The sequence below is a fragment of the Apis cerana genome, linkage group LG6 (assembly GCF_029169275.1).
Source record: "Apis cerana isolate GH-2021 linkage group LG6, AcerK_1.0, whole genome shotgun sequence".
NCBI classification, from domain to species: domain Eukaryota; kingdom Metazoa; phylum Arthropoda; class Insecta; order Hymenoptera; family Apidae; genus Apis; species Apis cerana.
In genome coordinates this window covers 16,305,368-16,333,159 of record NC_083857.1, presented here as the reverse complement: position 1 = coordinate 16,333,159, position 27,792 = coordinate 16,305,368, and the positions used below count along the sequence as shown (strand labels likewise).

The 27,792-nt window shown below is 26.4% G+C and overlaps 2 protein-coding genes across 2 annotated transcripts; both read left to right on the top strand.

Moving 5' to 3' along the window:
• Positions 1-210: 210 nt before the first annotated feature.
• LOC107999191 (innexin inx7) lies at positions 211-4,864 on the top strand. Its single transcript, XM_017058888.3, has 7 exons — positions 211-637; positions 796-886; positions 1,699-1,780; positions 2,233-2,410; positions 2,885-3,225; positions 3,846-4,036; positions 4,594-4,864. Exons 1-7 carry the CDS (start codon positions 550-552, stop codon positions 4,847-4,849), a joined length of 1,227 nt encoding a protein of 408 aa, XP_016914377.1. The 5' UTR covers positions 211-549; the 3' UTR covers positions 4,850-4,864.
• Positions 4,865-14,850: 9,986 nt separating this feature from the next.
• On the top strand, positions 14,851-26,158 carry LOC107999176 (innexin inx1). The gene is made up of 4 exons (XM_017058867.3): positions 14,851-20,376; positions 21,520-21,627; positions 23,054-23,209; positions 23,685-26,158. The coding sequence occupies exons 1-4, from the start codon at positions 20,128-20,130 to the stop codon at positions 24,255-24,257; spliced, it is 1,086 nt and encodes a 361-aa protein (XP_016914356.1). The 5' UTR covers positions 14,851-20,127; the 3' UTR covers positions 24,258-26,158.
• Positions 26,159-27,792: the final 1,634 nt, after the last annotated feature.

The following is a 27,792-nucleotide window of genomic DNA, read 5'->3' as shown; positions in this document are numbered from 1 at the left end:
AACGAAATGTCTCGATGCGATGAAACCGCTTTTGAATCGACCAATATATACGATCATCAGAGATTAATTGAATCGATCCATCAATTGGCAAATATTTTTGATGAAATAATAACATTCTCGTTCTCATTTTAAATTGCTTATAACAAGCATGATATTATCTAGTCTTATCTAAATGAATAAGTGGCTTTGTAACTCGCACCTTCGAAACCACGATTATTGAGTCTATGGAGTTTCGTGAAGCGTTTGTCACTCACGATGCTACTGCGCAATCGTGGTCACTGATAACGAGAAATAAGATTTACCAGCTTCGAATGTTCAGTGTAAATTGGATCGACCGATCACATTGCCATTGTGAAAGATCTTCGCGCAATTTTAACCATTGCGATATTCCTGTTATTATTGTATCGCTCACGGAGTACGGAATAAGAGAGAGAAATACCGGAAGTTGATCGATGAATGCCTAGATCCGGAACCTGATCGAGGAATTTTTCGTTGGAAACAGATGAGAGATTCGTGATTTGGAGAGATAGTTAAGAGTATTTTAAAGAAATGGCAACCGTTTTAACTACATTCTCGGTCCTCAAAGATCATGTCAAGTGGAAGATTTCGCAGGACTATGTGGCCATTGATAACTTGGGTAATAAAAATGATGACACTTGAACAGAGATATGAATAGTTAGTTTTTTTTTTTTCTTTTTATTTCATTTTGTTAATCTTTCCTTTATTTCATTGAAATTTAATATTGAAATTTTTATTAACAATATAATAAACAATTGATTATTCCATGTCATTCAGTTTTCAAGATGCACTATAGATTCACGTTTCTGATACTTTTGATCGCTACGCTATTGGTAACAGCTAGAGAATTTATCGGAGAACATATCAGGTACATTTATGAGTAATACTCTAATCTTTACACTAGCTTTGAGTGATCCATTGCTATAATGTCATTAAATATGTGAAATAAATAACGCGATAAGTTTGTAATTTTATCGTATAATAGAGTTCTAATGATTAAGTTTTCTTTTATCTGTACTCGTATGCGTTATCAAATAAAATTCTTGGATTTTTAAAATCGAGATTTATATTTGCTTTTTAATATCTAAGGGAGTCTTGATATAATTAATTATTTAACTATTTATAAAAACTATATGTAAAATAAATAATAAACTATATATAAAAATAATAAAATACTTATGTATTAGTTATTAATAAAAAAAAATTTCATTAGGAATCTTCTTTCTTTTAAATTTTTATAAGAATTAGAATAAGAAATGAGCATTGTATATATTCGAATCGATAAAAAAAAATTGAAAAAAAAAATTTATCACATAAAAAATTCTTTTTTTTTTTGGATAAAATAAGAAAAAAGAATAAATGTTTTTTTTTCAATAAGAAAAATATTCTTTTATTAAAGTTTCTACTAAAAATATCTCCTTTCTCTTATGCTAAAGAAACATTTTATACAAATAAACATTTAAATATATTTTTATAAAAATAATATCTCTATTTGAAGAAAATTTACAAGCATGACATTTATAATTAAATAATATCATGTTTAATTTAAGACTTTTATTTATCTGTTATATAATATTAAAAAAAATAACAATAAAAGATAATGCGTTTATGATATATTTATCAATTAAAAACTGCTAATAAAAGAGGTAACCATACACAATGTTATGTTTTATGGATAAGGTGTATCGCTGGGCATGGAATGAGCGATGATGTAGTGAAAGTAATCAACACTTTCTGCTTTTTCACGTCTACTTACACTGTGGTAAATATTAATAATAATACATTCAATTTTATTTAATATTACGCATAGAAATGTTGCTCATAAAAAAAAAACAAAAATCTTATTGAAAAACAAAAATATCTATTATATACTATTAAATTATAAATAATTTAAGTTTGAATTAAACGAATCGAGACGGTTATCTCTATCACATCTTTTCGTTCTATCTCCGTCTCACTTCGTTTAATACAAACTTAAATTACATATAATTCAAATAAAAAAGCCTCAACTGATATTTTTGTATACCAACTTTTACATTTGTCTTGATCTCTAGAATCTGTTTTTCAAAAAGTTGTTCCACGATTATATTAATATTTTGCAAAAAAAAAAATCCTTAAATTTTAATATTAATAGAAAAAAAATATTTATAAAATCTCTAAAAATTTTTTAACTTTATAACTCGATAAAGAAAATGATAATACGAATTTTTTTAGACAAAACATTTGAACAAAACATCGGTGGAATTAGGCGAAATCGCACATCCTGGCGTGGGACCAGCAACTTCAGAAGACTCCGTGGTACATCATGCCTACTACCAGTGGGTGCCCTTCGTTCTGTTTTTTCAGGCGATCTTCTTTTACGCGCCTCACTACCTGTGGAGGAATGTTGAAGGTCAGCCTCGCTATAATACCCAGCAACCTATCTTGCATACCTTCGCATGCATAGTATACGAACTTTTAAATCTTTCGATTTGCTTATTTAAAAAAGAATTTTCGTAACAATGTGCATTATAATAATTCTCTGGCTCTTTCGTTTCAAAACGTATATTTCTATTCGAATAATATGATATTGATGATAATTATTTGAACGATTGAGAATAATATAATTTTAATCCTATTTTCAATTTTCTTATATATAATCCTTACACGATAAGAGCTGGAGCTCATTTAAATAAATTTCATTTCTACATGAATTTCCAATTTCTTGTATATATTCTTGTACATAGACTGTGCACGAATATAGGTGATAAAAAAATAATGTTAAGGGTAAAACACGATATATGTAAATTTAAATTTAATTAGAAAAAGAATCATATAAATTATCATATAAATTATTTAATCAAAAGAAGTAAATTTGTTAAATTAGGAGGCCGTTTGAAAGCGTTGGTTACCGGATTGCATACAGCGTCAATGGCTCTTCGTGAGACATCTCTGAAAACCGAGAATGGTATAAGCATCATGTCGAAGGACGAATGCGACGAGAAAATACATCAAATTCGCCATGCTTTTCTGAATCGTATTCACTTGAATCGGCCGTGGGCGTATTATTTGGGCCTATGCGAGGTTCTCAATTTCATCAACGTTCTTTTGCAAATATATCTGACCGACTGGTTTCTCGGAGGTGCTTTTCTCGGTCTTGGACAAATGTTGGCACATTATGAATCCGAAGAAGGTCAAGTCGAACCTCTTGACATCGTATTTCCTAAGGTAACAATAATATTTGATCAAATATTATCAAATTTAATCAAGCTTATAGTTTCAAGCTGAAGCATGAAATTGCATGCAGAATAAATATATATATAAGTATAAGCTTAATATTTTATAACTGCAAAATCGATTTTTAACTGCAAAAATTGTATTCTTTTCAAACGTTATTTACGTATACAGTAGTATAATATATAAATCGCTTTCCACTATTCCAATTTCCCCACTATGGAATTGGAATTTTTATTTTTGAAACACATACATTCTCTTATAAACTTAAATATACATAAAAAAAATATGTACACATAACAAAAAATATATATATATTTTTTTTTTCTAAATTTCATTCATAAAAAAAGTTTTTCTCTTTTATTTCTCACGATCCAATAAAATGAATAAAATCGAGAAGCTGCCAACAATTATATCCTCGAATAAATAATGGAATCCAGTTTCGATCTCGCAACAGTTGGTATTACTGTAGTAATATTGTCTCATATATAATACGTGTTTGAAAGTACTTTGGAAGTTTCAATGGATTTGTTTATAATTTAAAATCTATACGAACTTCGTTCCACGATTTATCTTTTAAAGAAAAAAAATATTTTTTCGAATAAACGTTCTAGGTAACTAAATGTATCTTTCACAAATACGGTCCATCAGGAACTATACAAAATCACGATGCTCTGTGCATCATGGCATTGAACATCATTAACGAGAAGATCTATGTGTTCCTTTGGTATTGGTACATCTTTCTCTCTGTGATAACCGGTTTAGGATTGCTCTGGAGGTTACTTACTATGGCGTTGCATGCCAGGTTACTACTTTATTTATCTATCTATACGTATCTCACGCCTTGTAGATAGTTATTTTTCCAAGAAATACAGATTCTTTGAACTCGTGTATCATTGACTGCATATTTCTAAATTCATGACAATATATCGCATATGAGAAACATTTCCGCGAAATTCTGATCTCACGCCTGTTAACATCGATATTACGGATAATTGTAATTTTGAGGAAGTACTTGTTCAAATATAAATTCTTACGCAATTGATAGTACAATTGGATTAACGAATTTACTTCGAAGAATGCGTTGAAATTGTCAAATATTTTCGTAAATTTTTAGATTTTGAAGAAGCGGAAATTGTTCACATTACTAATTATTTTTACATATGATATCATTTAGAATTTTCTTTCCTTAATAAATTTCATTTTTTAACTTTATCATTTAACATTTAAATATTCTAAATATTTTTTTTCTAATATATTACATTTTTTAAAAATTGTTTAATTATTTAACATCTCTTAATCCTATTAATTTTATTAATTAACATTTGATTTTTTTTTAATTAATATTCTTATATGGGTTAGGAGCGAACTGTTCAACAAGTTAGTGTTCTCCATGGCTTGTCCTGGGAAATACAATCCGTGGAACGTGCTGGCTGTTACTCATGAGTGCCACTACGGGGATTGGGTATTTCTTTATTATATAGCGAAGAACCTGGACAACTATATATTCAAAGAACTGTTGGTGAAACTTGCCGGTGATCTGGAAGAAAGACGTCAAACTATATACAATATGTCCAACGAAGAGAAACCGTTAAACGATAAAGGGAGTCAATTTTAACTCGTCTACGCAAAAGTGAGCATATTTTTTATTATAAGATCATAAAAAATCGAAGATATGAAACTAAATTATTAAAATTAAATTAAAATTATAATTTAAAATTATTAATCAAATTACAATGATATATTTATTTTTGGATAAACAAATTTTCAAATAGTACGATTTATATTTTTTTTTGATATTGATCTTTATGTAGTCTTTGTAAATATTAATGTAAATATAAAAATTAAAAAAATATGAAGTTTGATGATTATGTCAAATAAATCAGTGTTGAATAAATTCTGAAGAATAAACAGATCAATATCAGATAAAAATATCGATAAACTCGATAAATAAACATCGATAGAATAAATAAATATTACAAAAAGATAAAAGAAGATATTAAATAGATTTGAAAAATAATTATCAAATAATTTTTTTTATTTTGAGTGAAATTCAATTAATTTATTTATATGATTAAATTAATTCTTTATGTTCACAGATAAATTGGATTATTGAAAATTTCTTCAATTTTATTTCTCTTTATTGAAAAAAAATTCAAAATTTTTTAATATATTTATTAAAATAATTTTGAGAAATTTTTAAAAATTTGAAGAAAATTTTTTTCGTTTTAACGAATGATTATATAATGAAGTAATGACATTAATAATATATTTTTAAAAGTTTTTTCAAACTTTTTAAAAATCTGAAAAAAATTTATACTATTATAAATTGTAAATTAAATTATATTAAATTATATCAATAATAATTATATTAAATATAAATAATATAATTAGCATATGAAATATAAATATTTAATGTAAAATACGTAATAAATATATAAATAAAATATTTTATTTATATGTTTGCCTAGTCAAGGTTAATCGTAAGTTACTTTTTGTATATTTATATAATGTAATTTTTATTGTAAATATCACATATCATTTCTATTCATATGTGCTACTTATAGTGTGATTTAAATAGTTATGTAATATAATGTAAATAAATCTGAAGATGCAAAGATTGCATCATCATCAAATTAAGCAAATTATCGAATTTGATTCTATTTTTTACATCATTTCAGAGAATTTTAAAACATGAAAATTTTTATTAATGTTGTATGAATAAAACTATAAATATATTTTTAATTGTAAATATTTATTTGAAAGGAAAATTTGTTTTTTTGTCCTTTAATTATTACTAATTTTTCAACATTACGTTATAAATAAAAATCTATATATTTAATTACATTTTATTGTAAAAATAAAAAAAAATAAAAATTATATATGTTACAAAAATGAATAAAATAAATAAAATGAAAATTTAAATATTTTTAAATTATTAATATTAGAAATATGTATTATATTTTAATAAATATGTTTTAACAAATATGTTAATAAAGATTTTGTTTTACAATTACTGATATTTTTGAGGAAAATTAATATTGCATTTTTTCAAATACAAATAATTATAGACATCCATTTAATTTTATCATATCACTTGAATTGTAGTCACTTATTTATATACAAAATTTTTATGCATATTAAAAGTCATACATATATAATATACAGTAAATATATAATTTTGAAGATTATATGGTAACTACATAATTCCTTAAGTTTCTCAACGTAACTCTATCTTTCTTCGGTACATCTCTATTAGAGTGCACTTATATGCGCCGTTATATGTGCAAGTAAATATAGGTTATATTAAACTGACTTCTTCAGCTGTTCAACAATAATCGGGATTATTAAATCGTTTAAGAAGTTGATTGGTTTTTGCAACGTGACTTATCATTAAATTAATCCATTTATCATTGTTCATCTGCAAATTTTCTAACCTCATTTTCGAGTTAATTGTACGAATGTAATAAATATATTTAAAAATTCAATAATATGTCAAGGTATACTAATTTTCTTATTATTACTTGATAAAAAATATTTTATGAGACTTTCTAACAACTTCCTTCAGATTTGCCTTGGAAACTCTTATAATATAATATAATATAAATCTCATTTTCTTCATAACGATTTATAATTTCGATTTTTAGAACTATTGGATGTATCGATAGTTTCAAAAAGAAAAATTATTTGAAAAAAAGGATGAAATTTAAATAGATTTTAATTCGTCTTAATAATGGCAATGAAAAATTTATCAGAGCTTGTAACATACGTTGGTAGAGTTGTATCATTGACACCAATAAAAGGAACTGATTACCCAACTGTTAACTCGTTATCGCGAACTGATATTAAGAAAATATTTGAAAGTCTGCTGTGTATAGTAACAAAATTTATAAGAATAACATAGAAAAATAGAATACAAAATGTATTAAAAAATTATATTTTTATAAACCATTGTATTCGTATATTTATAACCTATATTAAATATTAATAATTCGTATATTTATAACCTATATTAAATATTAATAATATTAATAATATTAATAATATTAATAATTAAATACATATATTAATAATATTTTGTAATAGATATAACCTTAAAATAAAAAAACGAAACGAAAAGATGAAATAATATAAAATATATATATAATATATATAATATAAAATACTAATTAATAAAATAGATTAAAATAAAATAAGAAAAATGTCGTGATTTGAGATTAAAAATTAAACATATTGAAGAAAATGAAAAATGAGTTAAAAATAAAAAACGAAACATAATTAAACAATTGTGTGTATTGGATCAAGAGGTAAATTGTAAAATCAGATTACGAGATCTTTGTTCGTTCTTTTTATGAAAAGAAGAATTATCGCGACCGGAACATGGTCCATTATGTTCTCTCTCACAACCGGGAAATGACGACTGTGCATCAGAGAAAAGAGAACATGCATATCATATGGAAGGTTCTTTGACGATTGTAACATATGCATGTATTTAATGTATTTAAGCTGTTCCGATAATTATCCGATACAATTTTAATATTATATTTTTTATTGAAATGAATAAATTTGATATTTTACTTGTTTCATTCATATCATCATATGGTATTATAATTATAGAAATTTGAAACATTTGATGTAATACGTATAATATGTTTGTATTTTTAGTATGTCTTATTTGATAATTTTAAATAAATATTATATTTTTGCATTTAATATTTTTCTTTTATTTTTTTTAAGATTATTTTTTTTAATTTCTTAATTAATAATTCTAAATTTTAGTATGTAAAAAATTACTATTTAGTTTAGAAAAGTTTATGAATTTCAAAATCATTTTGTAGTAATGTCATTAAAAGAATTTATTTACGCATTATATCATAATATATGCCATTCAATGGCAATTAAAAATTCATTAATTCAAATGTTCATCATTATTTAAGTACTTAGAGTCGATATATTAGAAGAATAAAATAATAAAGGAAAAAAAAAATTTTTACTTTTTAATAAAATGTTATTTATATAATTTTTTTGTGATTTGCGAACTATACATTGAGAACCACTGTCTAAAGAAAAAAATTAAATATCTTGAACTAAAGGTATATATTGAACAGATGAAAAAAATGAAACATAAAAATTAAAATTTATATTTCTTGAAACATTTTTGTTTCATTCTATAAGTTCTATTTTCGGTAATAGTTTGGAAGTTATATCATTATCGTTACTTATAGAAATCTGATGAAATATCGCAATAAATGATCCGTGGACTATCGTGATATTCTCATACTGTTACACACACATGCAAGGACTTTCAAAACCAGTCAGATACTGACTCACGAAATACATGTATTATCTACTCGCTCAGAAAACCTGTCACTACCGTTCGTCAGTTGAAAGGAATTTCCGATTATATCTGTTGTTCCATCGTAGAACAGAAAGAAAGTTCAATTTTCGCGCCAGAAAAAGATTGATAAAATTTATTCACTTGAATATTTTCATAGATACAATGTTATTTATTTTTGAACTTTTTGATGATTTATTAAGCACAAGACCTCTCTATAAAGATTAAAAGAAAAAATGAATCATAGGCCCTAAGGAGAATTTTCGAAATTCTTAATTATTATGTTATAAATAACATAATATTTGATTATTGTGTAAAATTTATCATAGAATTTTTATGGAATATCCTGTTTGTATTTACCTTTATTATTTAGTATCTTATAAAGAAGAAAAATAAATTAAGATTTACTTTTATGAAAAGCAACCGAAATTAATTATAACGAAAACGATCAAAAAAACGATAAAACTCATTAGCAGCACAAATGGTATTCTTCATTGGTGGCAGTGAGTAAAATATTCTAAAAGCGTTTCAAGAAGCAAGAAGGATACAGAAGGAATAAGAATGCATTTCGTATTTCATCCAGTACTTTACTCTTGTACTTTACTCTTCGTGATAGAATTTTGAATGACCAACCGATGTATCTCTGACAAAGATATGCGTGTTTTTTTTTTAAAAAAAAATAAACACCAAGTAATGGCTTGTCTTAACATCATAAGAATACTTATTTTTAGAAATTTTTTCAGTAATAATTCAAAAAAGATGTAAACGACTGATCTAATATATTATCCATAAAAGTTTTCATTGAATCACGAAATATTAATACATTCACTACTATTGTGATTATATCTTTAACCACAATTTATCAGTGGAGCCACCGTAGCCACAGATGACTGGCATCGTTGCATATTTCTCAATAATAAAATTAATCAACTATGATTATATTGTTACTTTCAAAGTAAAATTTAATCAAGTTGTTAACAGTCAAATTTTTAACTTTTTTTTTCAAAAACTAATTCTGAGAAATCTTTCGGATAAATTGTATAGGTATAATAGTATCTTGTATTCGTTCAGTTATTCGAAACGACGTGAAAACCCATGAATAAACAACGGTGCTGTTGTATCAAGATTCTATCTTTATTCAATATGTGTCTTTCGTATTGGCGTGGTTACAGTGAACGTCCAGAGACTCGGAGACCACGTGTGCATGGATAATGAGGTTAACGTGCACTCATCGAGTAAGGTATTTACACATCGGACCGACTCGGATTCAACATGACCAAGTGTGCCCTTACAAGTCTCAGCCTTTTCCTTCTTTCTATCTACAAATATGGATAACTATTCAACGTATCCTTGGTTACCAGTAATTTTCACTTACTTTATTTAGACAACAATTTTGTGAGTACACTTTACAAACAGCAACTAGTTTTACTATCTCTTTTTCTTATTGAAGAGTAAATATTAGATTGATGTTAGATATAAGAAACAATCTTTTTTAGTTTTAGTTTAGTATTTTTAATTTAATTTTATATTCTATATTGATTTTATATATAAGATAAAAGCTTTAAAAATTTGAAAAAGCTTTTTAAAAATTACCAACATTTTTAAATTTACATATCTGTTAAGAATTGAGTATTATTTATTTTATATTATTGAAATATTGTGTTGTTGTATAATGTTCTTTCGATTTCGCTTTAAATTCGATTTAAATTCGATTTAAATTCCATAAAATATAATAGTATAATAAAAAGAATATAATAGAAAAATAATATTTAAAATAATATTAAAATTACAAAATAAGATAACTAGATGAAAAATGATCTATAATAGTAAATCCAAATTTATCAAATTTTCTTTACTTTAATAGCAACTATAATTAAAAAATTAAAATTAATTTTTAAATAGTTTGTTTAAATTGCTATTCAAATATTTATTTTTCTATCACCTAAGTAGCTTATAATGATTTTTTTATGTACCATGAACGTGACCGCTTATTAAGTTATGTCTTACATGAATTGCATTATCAGTTATTTTTAGCTTGTAGAATCTCCTCAGAATGCTTAATCAGCGATAAAATAATAAGAAAATTTTAATTAGTATTCTTTATATCACGCAGATATACATACACATCTTATATTGATAATTTCTTAGAAATATCACGATTACAATTGCTATTCGTTCATACTAAGAACTTAAACAAGATACTTCAAGAAATTCTCATAGCACTATAATAATAATTAGTAAATGTTTGCTAATCAATTTAATAATTTTAAAACGTTGACGAAAATTGATCATTAAAAAATTTGCGACGATATAATTTTATTTTAACATATGATTGATAATAATCAATGTAATTTAGAAGTACTATTTTTTTGTAAATTTAAAATTAGAAAATAATTTTTTAATCAAATATAATCATTTTTATTTTGTAATTTTGTTTAGATTAAATAAAAGTAAAAAAAAAAAGAAAAAATTAAACTAATAATAATTATAGAAAGCAAGTCAATGAACTCATAAATTTTTTTGTAACAGCTAACATATATTCTTTAATAATAATCACATTAATAATAATTAATAATCAAATAATCACATAATTAATAACATCAAATATATAATTGTTAAAAATCTACATTTAAAATAATATTATGAAAAAATCTATTACATAAAAAAATATGCATTAAATATTTATTATAATATTTATTATATGCATTATATATTTTTTAAATGCATTTATTTATGATAATTTAATAAAAATTTTATAAAAAAAAGCAATAAATATTTTCTTTTATTTTCTTATATAGATTCTTTTTTCAGATAACTGCTCAATTTACAATTGCTATCATTGTCGCATTATATTATACATTAATGAAAAAGAGAACGAATGAAAATCCTATTCTAGTTCGAAGAACAAAGAAATACATAAAAACAAGCTCTCTCGATCGGTACACAATTCTCATTACTATTTTATCCACGTTATTGGATGCATGTTATACGCACTATGACAGATTATACAATTTAGCACGAAGAATTACAAGGACCAGACTGCGAGCAGAGTCGACATACATTCATCACAATTGACACGATTGACCTACAGCGGTTCTCAACCACGAAGTCTCGTGAAAACCGGTTTGACAGGGTTCAAGAATATAAATGATATCGGTGCTCTGCTCGCTTCTTCTCGTGAAAGTACAGTGACAGACGCTAGAGGGACAAGCTTCAAGGAAAAATTTAATAATTTTTAGAATTCAAGAAAAGAATTTATTGTGATATAGATTATTATAACAAAATTTTGAATTCTAATGAATATATCGTATTATTATAGATAGAATAAAACTGATATAATATATATATTTTCTATTCTATCTAAAATTTATATATAAATTTTATTTATTTTATATATTTCATAACTTTAAAATAAAACATTATATTTATATATTTTATACTTATATTAATGTATAAAAATTTGATTTTATTTATTTAAATTTAGCGTAGATCTAATTGTGCAAATAATAATTGTTTCGTTGAAATTTGAATTTCAAATGAATTTACGTAAGTTCATGTGAATTCTAAGAACAATTTATGATGCTTGGTTTTTAAAAGATTCTGGAGGAAACGCCATTTAAATACATCCTGGTTAAATGATCGCTTACGAATAATGATCAACAGAATATTTGAAATTATATAATCAAAAGTTTTAAATAGGTCAGATACATTAGTTGATTATTGAGAAGATGAATAATATTAGAGACGTTAAATATGATTCTATTGTATCGATTGGGAAATGGTAAGAGATGTATTATTGTAATTAAAAAAATGACATAATTCTCTAAACCGTGAAATCACTCGAGAAGATATTAATTTTTTTAAAAAGTTTTACAACTTTTAAACTTCGATTCAAATATGTTTACCTTGAACTAAATTTAATTTCAATTAACTCCTGTTAAAAATAGTGTGCTTGAATTTTAAAAAAATATAAGAGAATAATAATAATAATTTAATGATATTAATATAAGAAAGAAGAATGTAAAACACACTTAACCTCTTTAAAGAAAAGTATGATAAGTATGATAACCTCAAATACTAATAAACATATAAATTGATTAATAAAATAAAAATTATTCCAAATGAAAAAATAAAATAAATATTTATTAAACATATTTTTCTAATTATTAAGATTTACAAATAAGAAGGAATTTGACCAAGGAAGTCTAGTTCGACTGGAAGAGCACAACTCTCGTGGAACGCGATCGAGTGCATCGAATGGCGGTCACGGTTTTTGAACAAACCACAGGTGACGAGGAGACTTGTAAGATTTATTGTGGACGATGCACATAAAGCGGTTCGGTCGAAAAGCAAAGAGGAAAAAACAATTTTTCGCTGACAAAACGAGTGATTGTCGTCGTTTATAAACTCTAATTAAGATAATTGCAACTAAGGACGCGTTTAAAGCGTAGCAAAGGGGACGAACCATTAAACTCTCAAACATATTATTTGGTGGTTGGAGAAATAACATGGAATTTCGATAAAAGAAAATTTAATATTATTGCGTGCATATTTTTATTTGCTGCAATTTTTTCAATATCTCTAATTCATTATTTCTCTTTTATTTTAAAGTTCAAAGTTCATTTAATTCATAAAACATTTGTAGATATATCTTTTTATGGAAATTGAAACTCAAACAAAATTTAATGACTGAAAACAAAACAAATTCTATCATAAAAATATAAAATGTAATAATAATCAAAATAAAATATTCAATTCATCAGAAAATGTTTATATTTTTAACTTCTTTATTTACTATTCTTTTCATAAAAATAAAACCAGTTTTCCAATTTCGTGCCGGTTTAATATTTTATTTAATATTTTATACATTTATGAATATAAATTTAAATGAAACGCATGAAATCTTTCTGAAAATTCAATATACGTTTAGAAAATTTGATGAACTTGTCAAAGTCGGTTAAAATTTTTTTTTTTTTATTCCTCTTTAAAATCATTAATAAAAATGGTCATTTTCCTAGGAACGTCATTCGTTAGTGTAGTAGGGGTTCGATATAATTCTTAAATGCTGCTTTTAGTGCCTTGACCGAGTTTAATGTACCCACACTATAATGTGGGGTGATATTATTCAATAGGTTTATAGAGAGAGGTCACTTTCTGTGATAAGATAACAGCGAATCAGAAGAATGAATATATATATTTTCGAATAAATTTCAATTGACTAATGATCTTGGATTCAGTGCAGGTATTCGATTTTTCTTCTCTTTGTTTCCGTTTTTTTTCTCCTCTCATTCTTTGTTTTTTTTTTTTGTTTTATTTTGTTTTCATTTTTATCTTGTTATATGTGCGACGTTCGTTGCATGGAACACGGTCACAAGGATCAACCTGGTTGTGTATAGAGAAACCGAGATGTCGGTGAGTCGTTGGCGATATCGTATTGCGGTGCGTCTGCACAAAAGCTTGGGTTACATCACGTTGCACATTTGGACCAGCGACCGGTTGCAACGAAAACGAGACCACGATATGAAAACTACGGCACTAACGTAATTTACGTGAACAAGAACGCTCAAAAAAAGAATAGTCAAATGCCAAATGGTAAAGTGTTTGTGCTTTGATGTAGATTAAGTTTTCATTCTTTTTTTTTTTGTTTTTTCAGAAAAAAATATCGTGTGAAAAAATGGTATCAAAATATCTTTCAATATTTTTTGTTTATTTCTGAAAACGAAAAAGATTATTTTAATGCAATTGTTTTTTTATTTTACGTAATTTATTAACCTAATTATTTTTTAATCTAATCTATAAAAAATATTTCTTAAAGGAATGTTAAGGACAGACAATATTAAAAGTAAAAGCACCCTAAAGATTCTTTTCATGAAATCACTTTCAAAAATCAAAATTTTGAAAGTGGACAAGATACTAGCATACTTTCTCAAAAGCAAAAAGTAGAAAGTTTGGAAATGATAATAGTGACAAAGTACACAGTAATTTTATTATATCGAATTCACAAATTTTATCAAATCTTGTATATTTATTTATTAATTCTCAGCCACTTTTTTTTTATTCATATTTGCACAATGTTTAAATATTTATTCAATATTTGTTATACTTTATAATATTTCAATGGAATTAATTATTTATTATTAATAAAGTAAAAATATAATAATGCTGACAATTTCCAGAATCTAAATTTCTTTTATTAGATATTCAATAGATACGATGCGATTCCACATGTATCCATACATATCGATCACACACATATATATATATATATATGTATACTATGGAGACGTTACTCAAGCGATGAGAGTTCAAATGGAGACATGAAAAGATTCTCATATCCACGAATTCGTTGTCTGTTATATCAAAATTCTTGACTCAAAGATGGTATGTCAGTTATTATTAACTATTTTATTTCAATTATTCATGTAGTACATAGAAATCTGTGAATACAGAAAATCCTTGCTAATTCCTAACCTAATATATTCAATTCTTAACCTAATATATTCAATTCTTATTTGTTAAATCTTAAATTCTGAATTCTCAGGATAATAAGATTATTCTCACTATTTTTTATATTTTCCAGATAACTTTTTCTAATAATCTTTTGTCTAATAATCTTTTTAATGTTCTGAAGCAATTTTCTTGAAATTTGGATAATCTAAAATTGCATTTTCAATTGAACGCTTAATCCTAACTTCTTTAACTGACTAATTTTAACTTTTAAGAATTGAAAAAAAATTCAAACTTTACATTTAATTTAAATGTTAAAAAAATTTGAAAAATCTCAATATTATTTTCAATACTTTCGATCTATTGCAGATTCAAGGTAAATTTATATTCGGAGAACGGCTTTCCCTAGTATCCTTGACTTTTTAATTCACATTGCACTTGTATTCGTACCTCGTTTATTTTCTTCACATTGAATGTGATGCTAGTTACAGAGTCTTAACGAATCAACTTTTGAATTATCAGAAACGTGATTCAACAACATCCTACCATCTAGCAAATGCATATTCATACAATTACAAAGTTTATTTTTACCAAATGATAAGTAGAAACAGAAATTTTTTAACCGATAATATAACAAAAATGATTTTCTCTGATATTGATTATTTTATTGTATTTTTCAATTTGTTTCATAAGATAAATTTATTGGAAGGTTGTAACATGTTAAACCCTTTCACTTTAATTCTAACTTAACCTTTTTAGTTGTATATAACTTTGTTATATATAACCTTTTTAATGTACAAATTAAAATGTAGGCTTGATATAAATGATTATATATTGATTATTATTATTATATATTATATTAAATTTATTATAAATTGAATGCATGATATTCTTGTAATAATATATCTGAAATTTTAGAAGAAATATTTATTTGAGTTTTCTCGGTTAAAAGTAGCCAATAAAAAATCAAGGTTTTAAGTGAAAGGTATTTTTCAAGAATGAAACAAGGTTTAAATTGATTAGCTATATATGTAATCATTATATTCTCATAATTATCAATGATAATTTTTCATCTCGATATTTATTACATATATTTGATAAATCTCATTATAAATATTTTAAAGAATGTCACGACTCAGGTTGCGAACCACTGTTATTAAAAATGTTATAAAAAGAAGAAACAAAATTCATATTTATATATATATATATAACATAATCGATTAGAAATTAGGCAAGTTTCCTTTTGTTTGCATCTTGAAAATATTCTGCTTCAAATATTCTCTAGAAAATTTTTTGCCTATTACAAATTCATTTACAAACGAAAATTTCTTTATGTCTTCTAATAAGCATAAGCGATAAAGGACGATGAGCGTATGAAAATATTTACGCAATATCATATTACCATTTGCTACTGATACGTCATAGACAGCAACGGATCGTTTTACTTCGAATTAAAGTCTTGCTGATTTTCTTTCGTAGAACATTAGTTTAGTTTCTTAGTGCAACGATAGATTCTTAGTAACCGGAACTCGTGTCTTGTCTTTGAAAGACTTTTACGAGATACCGTAAACATGTGCGTAACATGTGTCACCATCATTTTTACACGAGTGAGTATTTGTAGTAGGTATAAATTAAGTCGATCACAAATCTAACATCCTAATTTTCAAATATTTAGAAGAATGAAGTAGCTTTCATTATTTTATTGAAATTATAATTTATTATAATTTTCAGAAAATGATATCTGATAATTATTTACATTTATTATGTGTTATATATTTTTTCTAAGAAAAAATATGTTAAAATTTTCTTAACCTTAAAATATTGTTTCCTTAAATCGTTTTATCTTTAGAAAAAATTTATGTCAATGGCAATGAACAACAGCTTATGTAAAAATATCATACTAAAAATTCTTTGTTTTTCGAAATCTTTGTACAGTAAACTGATATTGAAAATTATGACGCAATAAATTTACATAAATATTTATGTTCATTTAACTATGTAGAGTTAAAAATATATGAATTTTAATATTAAAAATATTAATTTTTATGAGTAGTTATATTATGAATTACGATAAGCAGTTATTTCAATTTTATATAATCATTATAAACTTATACAGTTGTACATTATAAAAATATCGTTTTAAATAATAAAATTTGCTGAATTTTAAATAAAAAAATTAGGAACAAGGAAACTAAACAATTTTTCTATAGATAAAAAGAAAAATATATATATATATAATTATAAAGAAATTTATTAAGAAATAAGTATCACTTATAAATGTAAAGATAAAAATGTCAAAGAAAAAACAAAAAATTCAAACTAATGGAAAAATTATATAAGTTTCAAGGTTTCTACTTCAGTATTCAACTAAATATTACAAAAATAAAATTTAAATACATAAAAAAAAATTACCAAACAAATTTTTTTTTTTAAATTTTTATTATTTTTGCTGCAATTTGATATATATCTCAATATTTGACATAATTTTAAACAATATGACGCTGAATACAAGGATATTGGTATTTTCGTAGGGTAAAATGCAGTTCTTTCAGGAACCGTGCATCTGGTCACGTACAAATTGCAGCAACCCTTTGTTAAACGACAGAATAAAGACATAAAACGAGAGGAGGAAGAAGCGACTGTACAAAATTGCTGATATTGATTGCAATATCTTATTATATTGCCTTATGCAATTTCGTATGCAAATTTTTATATATTATTATTATTTTTATATATAAAGTGAATTTTTATACTTTATTAAATATAATAATCCAATTTTTTTATTCATTTAAATTTTTTAATTCTATTGTCTTACTTTTCATTTAGAAAGTAGTACAATCTATTACCAGTTATAATTTGCAAATATCATCTAATGATACTAATAGTATTAACATAAATAATAGAAATTTGTTATGTTTTAGTTATCTATTACATATTAAAAATATTATATTAAAAATAAAAAAAATAAAAATTATTTATTCAGAATTTCAACGTGCAATATCTTTTTTATTTAATTTACGAATATTAATAATATAAGATAAACATGTTTTATTTTATGATTTGTTTACACTTTAAATCGAAGAAATAATGAAAGAAATGAAAACATATTTATTGGAAATATGAAACTCTCTATAACTTTCTTCTTTCTTTAATATATATATATATATATATACATATATATATATATATATATACATATACATTATAATTGATATATATTCATTAATTTTATATATAAAATAATTCTAAACACGATGTTATCATTCAGAATACAAATTTTATTCGTATAAATCCTGCATATGATCCTTCTGTCGACCTCAGTGTTCAATTGAATTTAACGATCGAATTAAACCGATTTACTTTCATTATGATATTCGAGGCGAAGAAGAGACTGGCCAGAATAGAAAAGAAAGAGAAACATGCAAGCAAATAACGGTAATGGAAGACTCAAGTTTTAAATCACCATAAATTTTGAAATAGAATATTATCGGAAGAAAGAAAAAATTTTTATAATTATACGTTATAAATATATGAAATTTTTCTTATTATAATTCATATTTTTTGAATATTAAATAGAAATATTTTGTTATATGCTATTTTCGTATGCTCGAAATTCGAAATAATCTTTACTATCTATTATTTTCATAATAAATAAAATTAAACAGGAAAAAAAGAAATAAAAAATAAAAATAAAATATGTTATAATCTTTTTTATAAGTTTTTTTTTTTATATTTCTTAATTTTAAATATATACGTTCTAAACATACAAAATAAATTATTAAAAAATAGAAAGAACCGAATGTACAACAGTAGCCCTCATCGTTGAACGCAGGAGCATACACTATGGAAACAGGGTATACAATATATTGTAGTATATAAAGGGGGGAGTTTGAAGCAGCCGTCGGTCCCCCACCGTTTCGATCCCCACCTCCTGGGCCCTCTCCTACTCGTTTCTACTCCGGCAGTCCCCCTAGCAGATCGAAAGAGTTTCCCTCTCGCCCCTCTGCTGAACAACAAGCCACTGACTTCTCGTCAGTCGACGTTGAAGACTGCTACGTACATACGTGTATATGCTCGACACAATTCGGTGTTGGCTACTCGCAACCCGTTCATCGCACGATCTATCTGCACGATATATTGAGAGAAAAAGTTCTGCGCGAAGAGGAGAGAGAGAGAGAGAAAGAGAAGGAGAAAGAGGGGGTTCGTGGCACGCCGAGAGAGTTCAAGGTGTTGCACAACTTTGCGTCAGGCTGTGTTTCTCTCTGAGAAATCCTCGACTGACGGAAAAAAAAGCAGGATTGATAGTGAGTGTCGTAGCTTTGACACGAAGCGAAAATTCAATCGGTTTGGTGGCGTGACATAGCGCGATTACACGGAAATCAAGAAAACTAGACAAAACGAACGCGCGTCTCGATTACATGTAGCTCTACCTAACAAGGAACCACAGAGATCACGTGGAAAAAGACATACGATCGATCCAGAAAACACTGTTTGCTTCCCGTAGCACGCACGGTTATTTGTTTACCACGACTCACCTGAACATTTTCTGAACGTGTTTAACGCCTTCGAACCGATTGATTGGCAGCAAAAAATGTTGACAGGACACGTTTGTTTCGTTAACGCATTCCAGAATTAAATTCTTGCCAGAAGATAACCGTGTGCGTGTGTAAAGTCTAAAGTGGCCGTTCGCGATCTTGTTCAACGTGGTTCGGTGACCGATCGCGTGTGCGCGCGCGCGCACTCTCTTCGGTCCGAAGAAAGAACAAGAAGCAGTGGTGGAGTAGGGCAGAAGAAAAGGAAGAAGGACGCCAAAGGAGAAGGAGAACCGGGAGAAAAGGAAAAGAGGGAGGCACGCCGCGTGGACACAGCCGTACGATCGTGTGTCTGTTTCGTTTCGTTTTACCGCTTTTCGAGTCTGAGCGTGGTAGATGAAGACTCGGGAAAGTTTCAGTTAATATCTGATTTTTCCGATACGTGCTTCTCTTGTTTTTTTCTCTTTTGTTTTTTTTTCGTTCGTGAACGATTTTACCACGTGGGGATAATCGTGCGAAGGAGAAGAAAACATACGAGGATTGTAAACAACCTAACGCGTCGTTTGATTAAAGAAAACAATCATGTATAAACTACTAGGAGGTCTTGGACAATACTTGAAATGGCAGGAAATCACAACAGATTCTATGGTGTTTCGGTTACACAACCACTTTACAACGGTGCTACTTTTCACGTGTTCGATGGTAATCACGGCCACCCAATACGTAGGCAATCCGATCTCCTGCATCGTTCAGGGTTTACCCACGCACCCTATCAACACTTATTGCTGGATAACTTCTACATTTACTATGCCGGACGCATTTAATCGGCAGGTGGGTAATCTGGTTTAACGACTACGTTCGCAATTTTCTAACTTAGATTCATATTAATCACGGCACCACAGAGACCACTTATTTCTAACCTTCGAAACCTTGACAGGCATATAGTGTGGGGTTACGAATCGTTGATAACTATAGAAAAATGTTATACCGACTGATTTTCGATATAATAAAATTATAGAATAGATTTTATTTTTATATAACTGAAATAAAATATAATTTAAAAAAACTTTAAATTAACATATATTATAAAAATTCACAAATTAATTAATAAAAATTATTTTAATATAATAATATATAATAACATTAAATATTTATTTGTGTTTGATGTATAATATAATTTTATATTTTTTTTACATATTTATATTATGTAGATTATTTAATTTGTAGTTTATTAATTAAAATATTTATTACTATTATTAATTAATTATTTAAATAATCATTTTTCATAATTAATTTAGATTTTATTTTGTTATAATTAGAAGTAAAAATATATTTATTAATAATTTTTTATAAAATAATAATGGACATTGAAAAAAAATTTCTTGGATTTTAAAAAATTTTGCTTGATAATGTTAATAGTATTGTTTGAAATGTTATTTTATATTGGAAATAAAAAAAAAATATAATATATCGATCGAAAAATTTTGGGATTTATAAGGTTATCTAATAACCTCAATAATTCATTATTTTTTATAACTTTATATATAATTATTTATTTTATATGAAATTTTAAATCTATGTAGTTTTAATGTATATATTTTGATTAAATTTTAAAATATATATATATATATATATATAATATTTTTTATTACAAAATCAATTTTTTCATTCAATAAATATTACACAATATTACAAATTTATGTTGAATACAATTATATAAGATATAAATAGAGATAAATATTTGTCTAATGTATTTTAATTTTTTTTTACTTTTATCAAGTATCAAATAAATTCTTCTAAATTAATTTTTTTAAAATAAAATTTTTTATCTTTTTATTTCACTTCTCTTTTGATTTCTGATTCTGATAAAGACTATAGAAAATGCATGTATAATGAAAATATAAAATTAATCAGCACATTTGCATTCTTTCGTCATTATTTTATTGTTAACAGAGCATTTATTTTTTCCATTAGGTTGGTCTAGAGGTGGCGCATCCAGGAGTAGCGAACGACTTCGGCGATGTAGATGCGAGGAAATATTATACTTATTACCAATGGGTGTGCTTTGTGTTATTCTTCCAGGTAAAGGCTCGTTTATCAGTAATCTACCACGCGACAGATAAAACACAGACAGCTGCACGCGCCTTCTCGGTTTAGGTTTTTCTTTACTGTTCTCATCTTTCTCGTATTGGATATCTGAAACTGACTCGCGGACGTAAATGCATGAGCGTAAAAAATTGACTTGTTAAAATTTTATCGCTACTGTACTGATGATAATCTATTTTTTTTGCAACGCTATCAGTTTTTGTCTTTACCTGTCTTGAGAACTGCTTTGGCAGTAGTTTCGGTCTATTTGACGCTTTTACCGGTAGAGTCGAAAGACTAGATTAAGTTAAGAAGAATCATCAGCAAGTCTGCACGCGTATATATATAATATAAAAAATAAAAAAAATATAAAAAATAGAATTAGTAATTGTTAAAAATTGTCACTTGAAAAAATCTTGAAACAGAAAAAAGAGATTTCGATTTATATTGATTTCAATTTTGATTCTACAAATATCTATCGATTCTGTAACAATTCCAATGGTTTATTATCTCTTATATATATGTATATTGCATTTTATCATACTTGATTTAAAACTTTTAATTTGATTTTTTTTCAATTAAGCTTTATAAACAAAGATTTCAGATAGAAGGTTTTAGATAAACATAAATAGATGTGAAATTTAATTCTTCAGATTGAAGATATCTTAATTATACGTTTAAATCATAATAAAACAATAAATGATAACAAACAATGACCGTATTCATGAATTAATGATTGAGGATTATTGATTTATTAATATTTGTTTAATACAAAATCGATATATAGGTGATGTTTAATCTATAGAATTATTATAGAACTAAAATAATATTATGTAATATTTATTTGTATAATAGGTTTTAAAAAAACGCTAAATTGAAAAAATTATTTTGAATATAATAAAATAACTAAATTTTTATTATTGCAAATTTTATAGATTTTATAACTTTTCTTATAATATATCTCTGTCTATATAATACTGTCATTATTGATTCTATTTATCTGAATATGAATTCATATTACTTAAATGAGAAATGATAGGTAATGAAGAGAATCAGAATACTCTTATATGCGCTCCAGTTACATGTAAGAACTGTTTGTCTCATGACTCCGTTCAGATAAAAGAAGTTCCATTGTAAATGTATATGTTTTTTACGTAACCATTGGAATTTCTTTCACTGATAAATGTAATATGAGATCTCCGTATATCGCGAATCACATCAATATTATATTGGCCGCTTTATGCAAACTGCATAGCTTATACGTGGATTATAACGTCGTTGCTGTTTTCATAAATATTTTATAAAACGATTACTAAAATTTAAGAAATGTTTTTTTGTGCATAATATAATTCGAATATATATTTTCACGTTTAAAAAAAAAATATTTTCTTTTAATCGACGAAATATTTATAATTTTTCACAGGCGGTACTATGCTACGTTCCACAATGGTTGTGGAATATGTGGGAGGGCGGTTTGATCAACGCACTGGTTATGGGTATGAATCACGGTCTCGATCACGAAGATAATATTCAAAAAAAGAAATCTATGCTTATGGTTTATTTAATGCAATATAGAAAGGTAAATTTATTTATATATCTATAAGCGATAATATATAGAATATTATTTCAATTGAGTAAAAAAAAAATTATATTCTTTAAGAATATGAGAAATATTTTCTAAAAATTATGAATCTTTAATTTATAATCATAATTCAAATAAATTTACTTTACGATACTTTTTTAAAATAATTATAATACAATAGTAGAAAATTAAATATAATTCTTTGAAAAAAAATTGTAAAATTTCTTAATTTCTAATTTCTGTGAAAGAGAAAATAAAGATAATAATTACTGATCAATTAATTTTTTTAAGTCAATTTTTTAATTCTTTAAAACAAATTTTCAACTATGATACTTCAAAATTATATCTTGGGAGAAAGAACATAAGAGGTTAGCAAAGAAGAGAAGGAAGGTTGAGATGATTTGGTTAAATCCAATTTGCCTTCATTGAGTCCAATTTATGCCAATTCACCGATTGCTTGTTCTTCTTTCAGACCCACAACACGTATGTGTACCGGTATTTCGCCTGCGAGGCCCTCTGTCTTGTCAATATTTTCCTTCAACTGTACCTGATGAATCGGTTCTTCGACGGCGAATTCCTCAGCTATGGACTGCGAGTTTTACAATTATCCGACGTTCCACAGGAGGAACGCGTAGATCCTATGGTCTACGTTTTTCCACGCGTTACCAAATGCATTTTCCACAAGTATGGCGCATCAGGAACCATACAGAAGCACGACTCTCTGTGTATCCTACCGTTGAACATCGTAAACGAAAAAACGTATATTTTCATCTGGTTCTGGTATACTATTCTATCGATTTTGTTGATCGGCTTGATGGTCTACAGAGCCGCCATAATCTTCGCCCCAGCCGTCAGACCAAGATTGCTTCATCTGTCATCACGACTTCTCTCCATAGAAACCTGCAACAGTATCAGCAAGAAGATCGACCTTGGCGATTGGTGGCTTCTCTACATCCTCTCTTCCAACATGGACTCGTTGATTTACAGGGATTTTTTGCAAGAACTTACTAAAAAAATGAGCGATTCACATTCAGTCGTTGCCTAGGTTACATCTTGCTATTTTACAAATTCAAATTAAAAGACATCGGTTGAAAGTATAACAGAATTATGGACTGATTCGTTGATTGGTCAATAGGCAGATTCTATATTTTCTGCTGAGAAATTATTTTTCTCCAGAGAAAATTGAAGAAAGTTAAGGAAATATATATATATATATATATATATGTAGACCTGCGCATTTGTATAAATGAAGCGAGAATTCATGATGATATTTTTCCTAACTAGCGCTTAAAGGAAGAAACAATTGCTATATACGACTGACGTAAAGAAAATGCGATGAAGACATTCCTAATGCCGCATTAAAGTGACCACTTTAGGATCTCTGTGTGTGTGCTTGCTTGCGCGTGCGTATTTGTGTGTGCGTATGTATATGTATGGATATGGTAGCTGCGTGTTATGTATACTCACGCGTGTATCATCATTGTTTTTCAACGATTAGGTCCCGAGAGAATCGTTCTGTATCTTTTCATTTAGTGTTCGTTCTCCAAAGCAACAAAGCTATTTTATTTCTTCGAGTATTGCTCAAAGCAAATTGTTTCAGTAGGATTAGAAAAATTTCTTGATCGTGAGGATCTTAACGTGCAAGGATATGTATTTTACCGTGCAACATCTTTTTGCTATGAGATCATATTTGGTTTTTTTTTAATCGATCTCCGTGGTTATGACAACACGTATATTGTGTCTTACGAAAGACGTTATTATGATACATTCCTGTATAGTGTATACAAATTGATTCACTTTTTTTTTCTTCTTTAAAATAAAGGAAAGATATATATTTTTTTTTTTTTTTTAGCATATATACCGAATTTTTAAACATATATTTTATGTTAAAATACTTTAGGGATAATCCTTTCATTCACGTGATCAAGTAATATAGAATACCAATTAAAATTATATGTAATAGTTTGAATGTAAGAATTTTGGTATGGCTAAAATGAATATTTTATTCGGTGGATTTTCTACGTATAGTTGTATTTTAATAGCGTTTAAAATATACAGTATCTTTTTAATTAATAAAAAGAATACTGAAAATAATACTTTAAATAATTGTTATTACGAAGTTGTTAATTAATTCTGTCCATTTTCGTGAGAAAATGGGAAAAAATGCATGTTGGAAGAGTACACATTCTATATATTGATGGACTATTTACCCATTTGTGTTCCATCGACAAGGAAACATTGTCGAAGAAGACTTCTATTAAACGTTTTTTTTTTCCAACACTATATACTTTTTCATTACGTTTCATTAATCAATATCTATGTCTACGACTTTATAAGCGTTAAACAATTTGTACCATATGCATGTATTTCCTATTGGAAAATAAGAACGAATTTTAAACACAGAAAGCCGAATTTTAACGGTACTATTTTATTTTAGGCGATTAATAAGCGATTAAATGAGAGAATTAAAGATTGACAAATTAATGAATAATGTTTTATACGACTTTACAATTTATACTTATCTACTTTCAGTGATATTGTATGAAATGAAATATTCGTATAATAAGCACACCTATTGTTGTTCATTCCATTCAACGTTTATTTAATCTTGCTTACAAGATTCTTGTTTTGAATTTTTCCCTTGACAAAAGCATGGAATATTTTTAATTATTTCTGCCTCGATTTTAATCTTGTATTCAATTTTTATTTGCTAGATAAGCGTAAGATATAGGCTGCCACATACAATGCAATGCTTTTTTCTTGATCTTCAAAGTTTCACAGAAACTTAACTATTAATTATTACTACTAAATAAATGTAAAAGACGTTGATAGATATATTGAGAATATATATATATATACTATACGCATATAACGTTATATGCTTCTCTTTTAGTAGTATTATTATAGTAGTATTTAAAAAAATAAAAGTTTCCTACTATTTAAAAAGACTATTTTTTTTATTTAAATTTCATGGATCATTATTATAGTATGGAGAAAATAAAATTGATTAAATTTTTAAAAATGCATTTTTAAAAGAGAGAAAAAAAAATAGAAAGAAAAGAACGAGATACATCCACATATTAAAAAATGTTTGAAAGAAAAATCGCTCGAAGATATAACAATACGTTGAAAAGATCTTTAATCCCTAAAAATTTTGTTTCCAACGTATGTTTCTCCAACGTATCGAATTAGAGGGGACTGAAACAGTGATTCTCAACTTATGCATCGTGATCAAACGCTTAAGAAATAACTTGGTAATAAAACTAAATGTAGCGATTGGATGATACATTTCTTTTGATGTCAGATTTCTCTGAAATTTCCAGTGGATGATGTGTAGATTATCGAGAAACGTAGGCGTATTCTCGAGTGATGGAAATTTAATTCTTTTAATCCTTTTGATCCCGAGCAATTCGGAGAAGAATTTTCTGATCTTAAAAGACAACGATTCCATAGAATATTCGAATATATCTCGAGAGATTTGAACATCGTGGAACGTTCCATTTTCTTCGTAAAAAAAAAAAAAAAAATGGTAAAAATGGTGGATATAATTTAAAACTGGCCTTTCGGAAAATTAAAATATAAGAATCATTCAAAAATGAATAAATGCAAATTATTTAGAAAAAAATCGAATCAATTTAACAAAATTTTTTTAATTTCAATACGAGTCGAAAGCCACTTGACGCCATCGCTAGATAAAGTAGCGAGTGAATCGTGTTGTCACTTCGGCGCCAAAGCAATTTTAAGGAAGCGGGGTTGATCGAAATAGTAGTGAGAGAACGAGTGAGAGACAGAGAGAGATACAAAAGTAAAAAAAAAAATATAAAAATAAAATTGACTCGAACTAAAAGAGATCAGAGAAAAAGTAACAGTTGTGGTGTTCATGTTTTGCCAACCAGTGGACGTTCTTCCGTTATCTGCTTTCCATTTCCAAGTGTTTCTTCAAATTTTGGAAATAATTGATATAAAGTTTAGTTAGAGGAAATAAAACGAAATAATAAATTCAATTTTTTTCGTAACTTAAGCTGAGTGATAAACGAATAAAAACGATCGATTATACGTATATTTTCTTAGAGTTGAAAATATGTATAATTTATAGTGATGTTAATGTCACTGGTTGGACAAATGAAAATAATCAGGGATATACGATTTTTGAAATTTAAGTTGCGCTGTAATTCAAAGGAGGATGTTAGTGTATCAAACAAGTGACTGAGAACCATAATAAATTCATGTTTTTAACTTTAAACAAAATTTTATCAATGGAGATGTTAATACGTACAAGTTGTATAAATAAAAATAACAATCGTAAAAATATTTTTTTAACACTTAAAATTAGTGATATTACTAAAGTATTGACGTTTGTCGAATTATAATTGTTCGAGTATGAAGTATGTATCTACAGTCAATTCATCTGCAAAAATTATCATAAATGGGGAAGTTGTATTTTCGTCAAATAAAACTTTGGGAAATAGAGTTTTGGTTGGATACAATGACGTGACAATTGGAACTATTAGAAGTAGAAATAAAAACGAAGCGAAAATGATAGATAAAGTTGTGGCACTTTGTTATTCTTTGCATGTAAG

Bases quoted from the DNA above. Each gene is read 5' to 3' on its own strand.
- LOC107999191 (XM_017058888.3), top strand. From the start codon at position 550: ATGGCAACCGTTTTAACTACATTCTCGGTCCTCAAAGATCATGTCAAG. The intron at 1,781-2,232 runs GTAAATATTAAT...GAATTTTTTTAG, and splicing joins TCACGTCTACTTACACTGTG to ACAAAACATTTGAACAAAAC. The intron at 3,226-3,845 runs GTAACAATAATA...TAAACGTTCTAG, and splicing joins TTGACATCGTATTTCCTAAG to GTAACTAAATGTATCTTTCA.
- LOC107999176 (XM_017058867.3), top strand. From the start codon at position 20,128: ATGTATAAACTACTAGGAGGTCTTGGACAATACTTGAAATGGCAGGAA. The intron at 20,377-21,519 runs GTGGGTAATCTG...TTTTTCCATTAG, and splicing joins CGGACGCATTTAATCGGCAG to GTTGGTCTAGAGGTGGCGCA. The intron at 23,210-23,684 runs GTAAATTTATTT...TTCTTCTTTCAG, and splicing joins ATTTAATGCAATATAGAAAG to ACCCACAACACGTATGTGTA.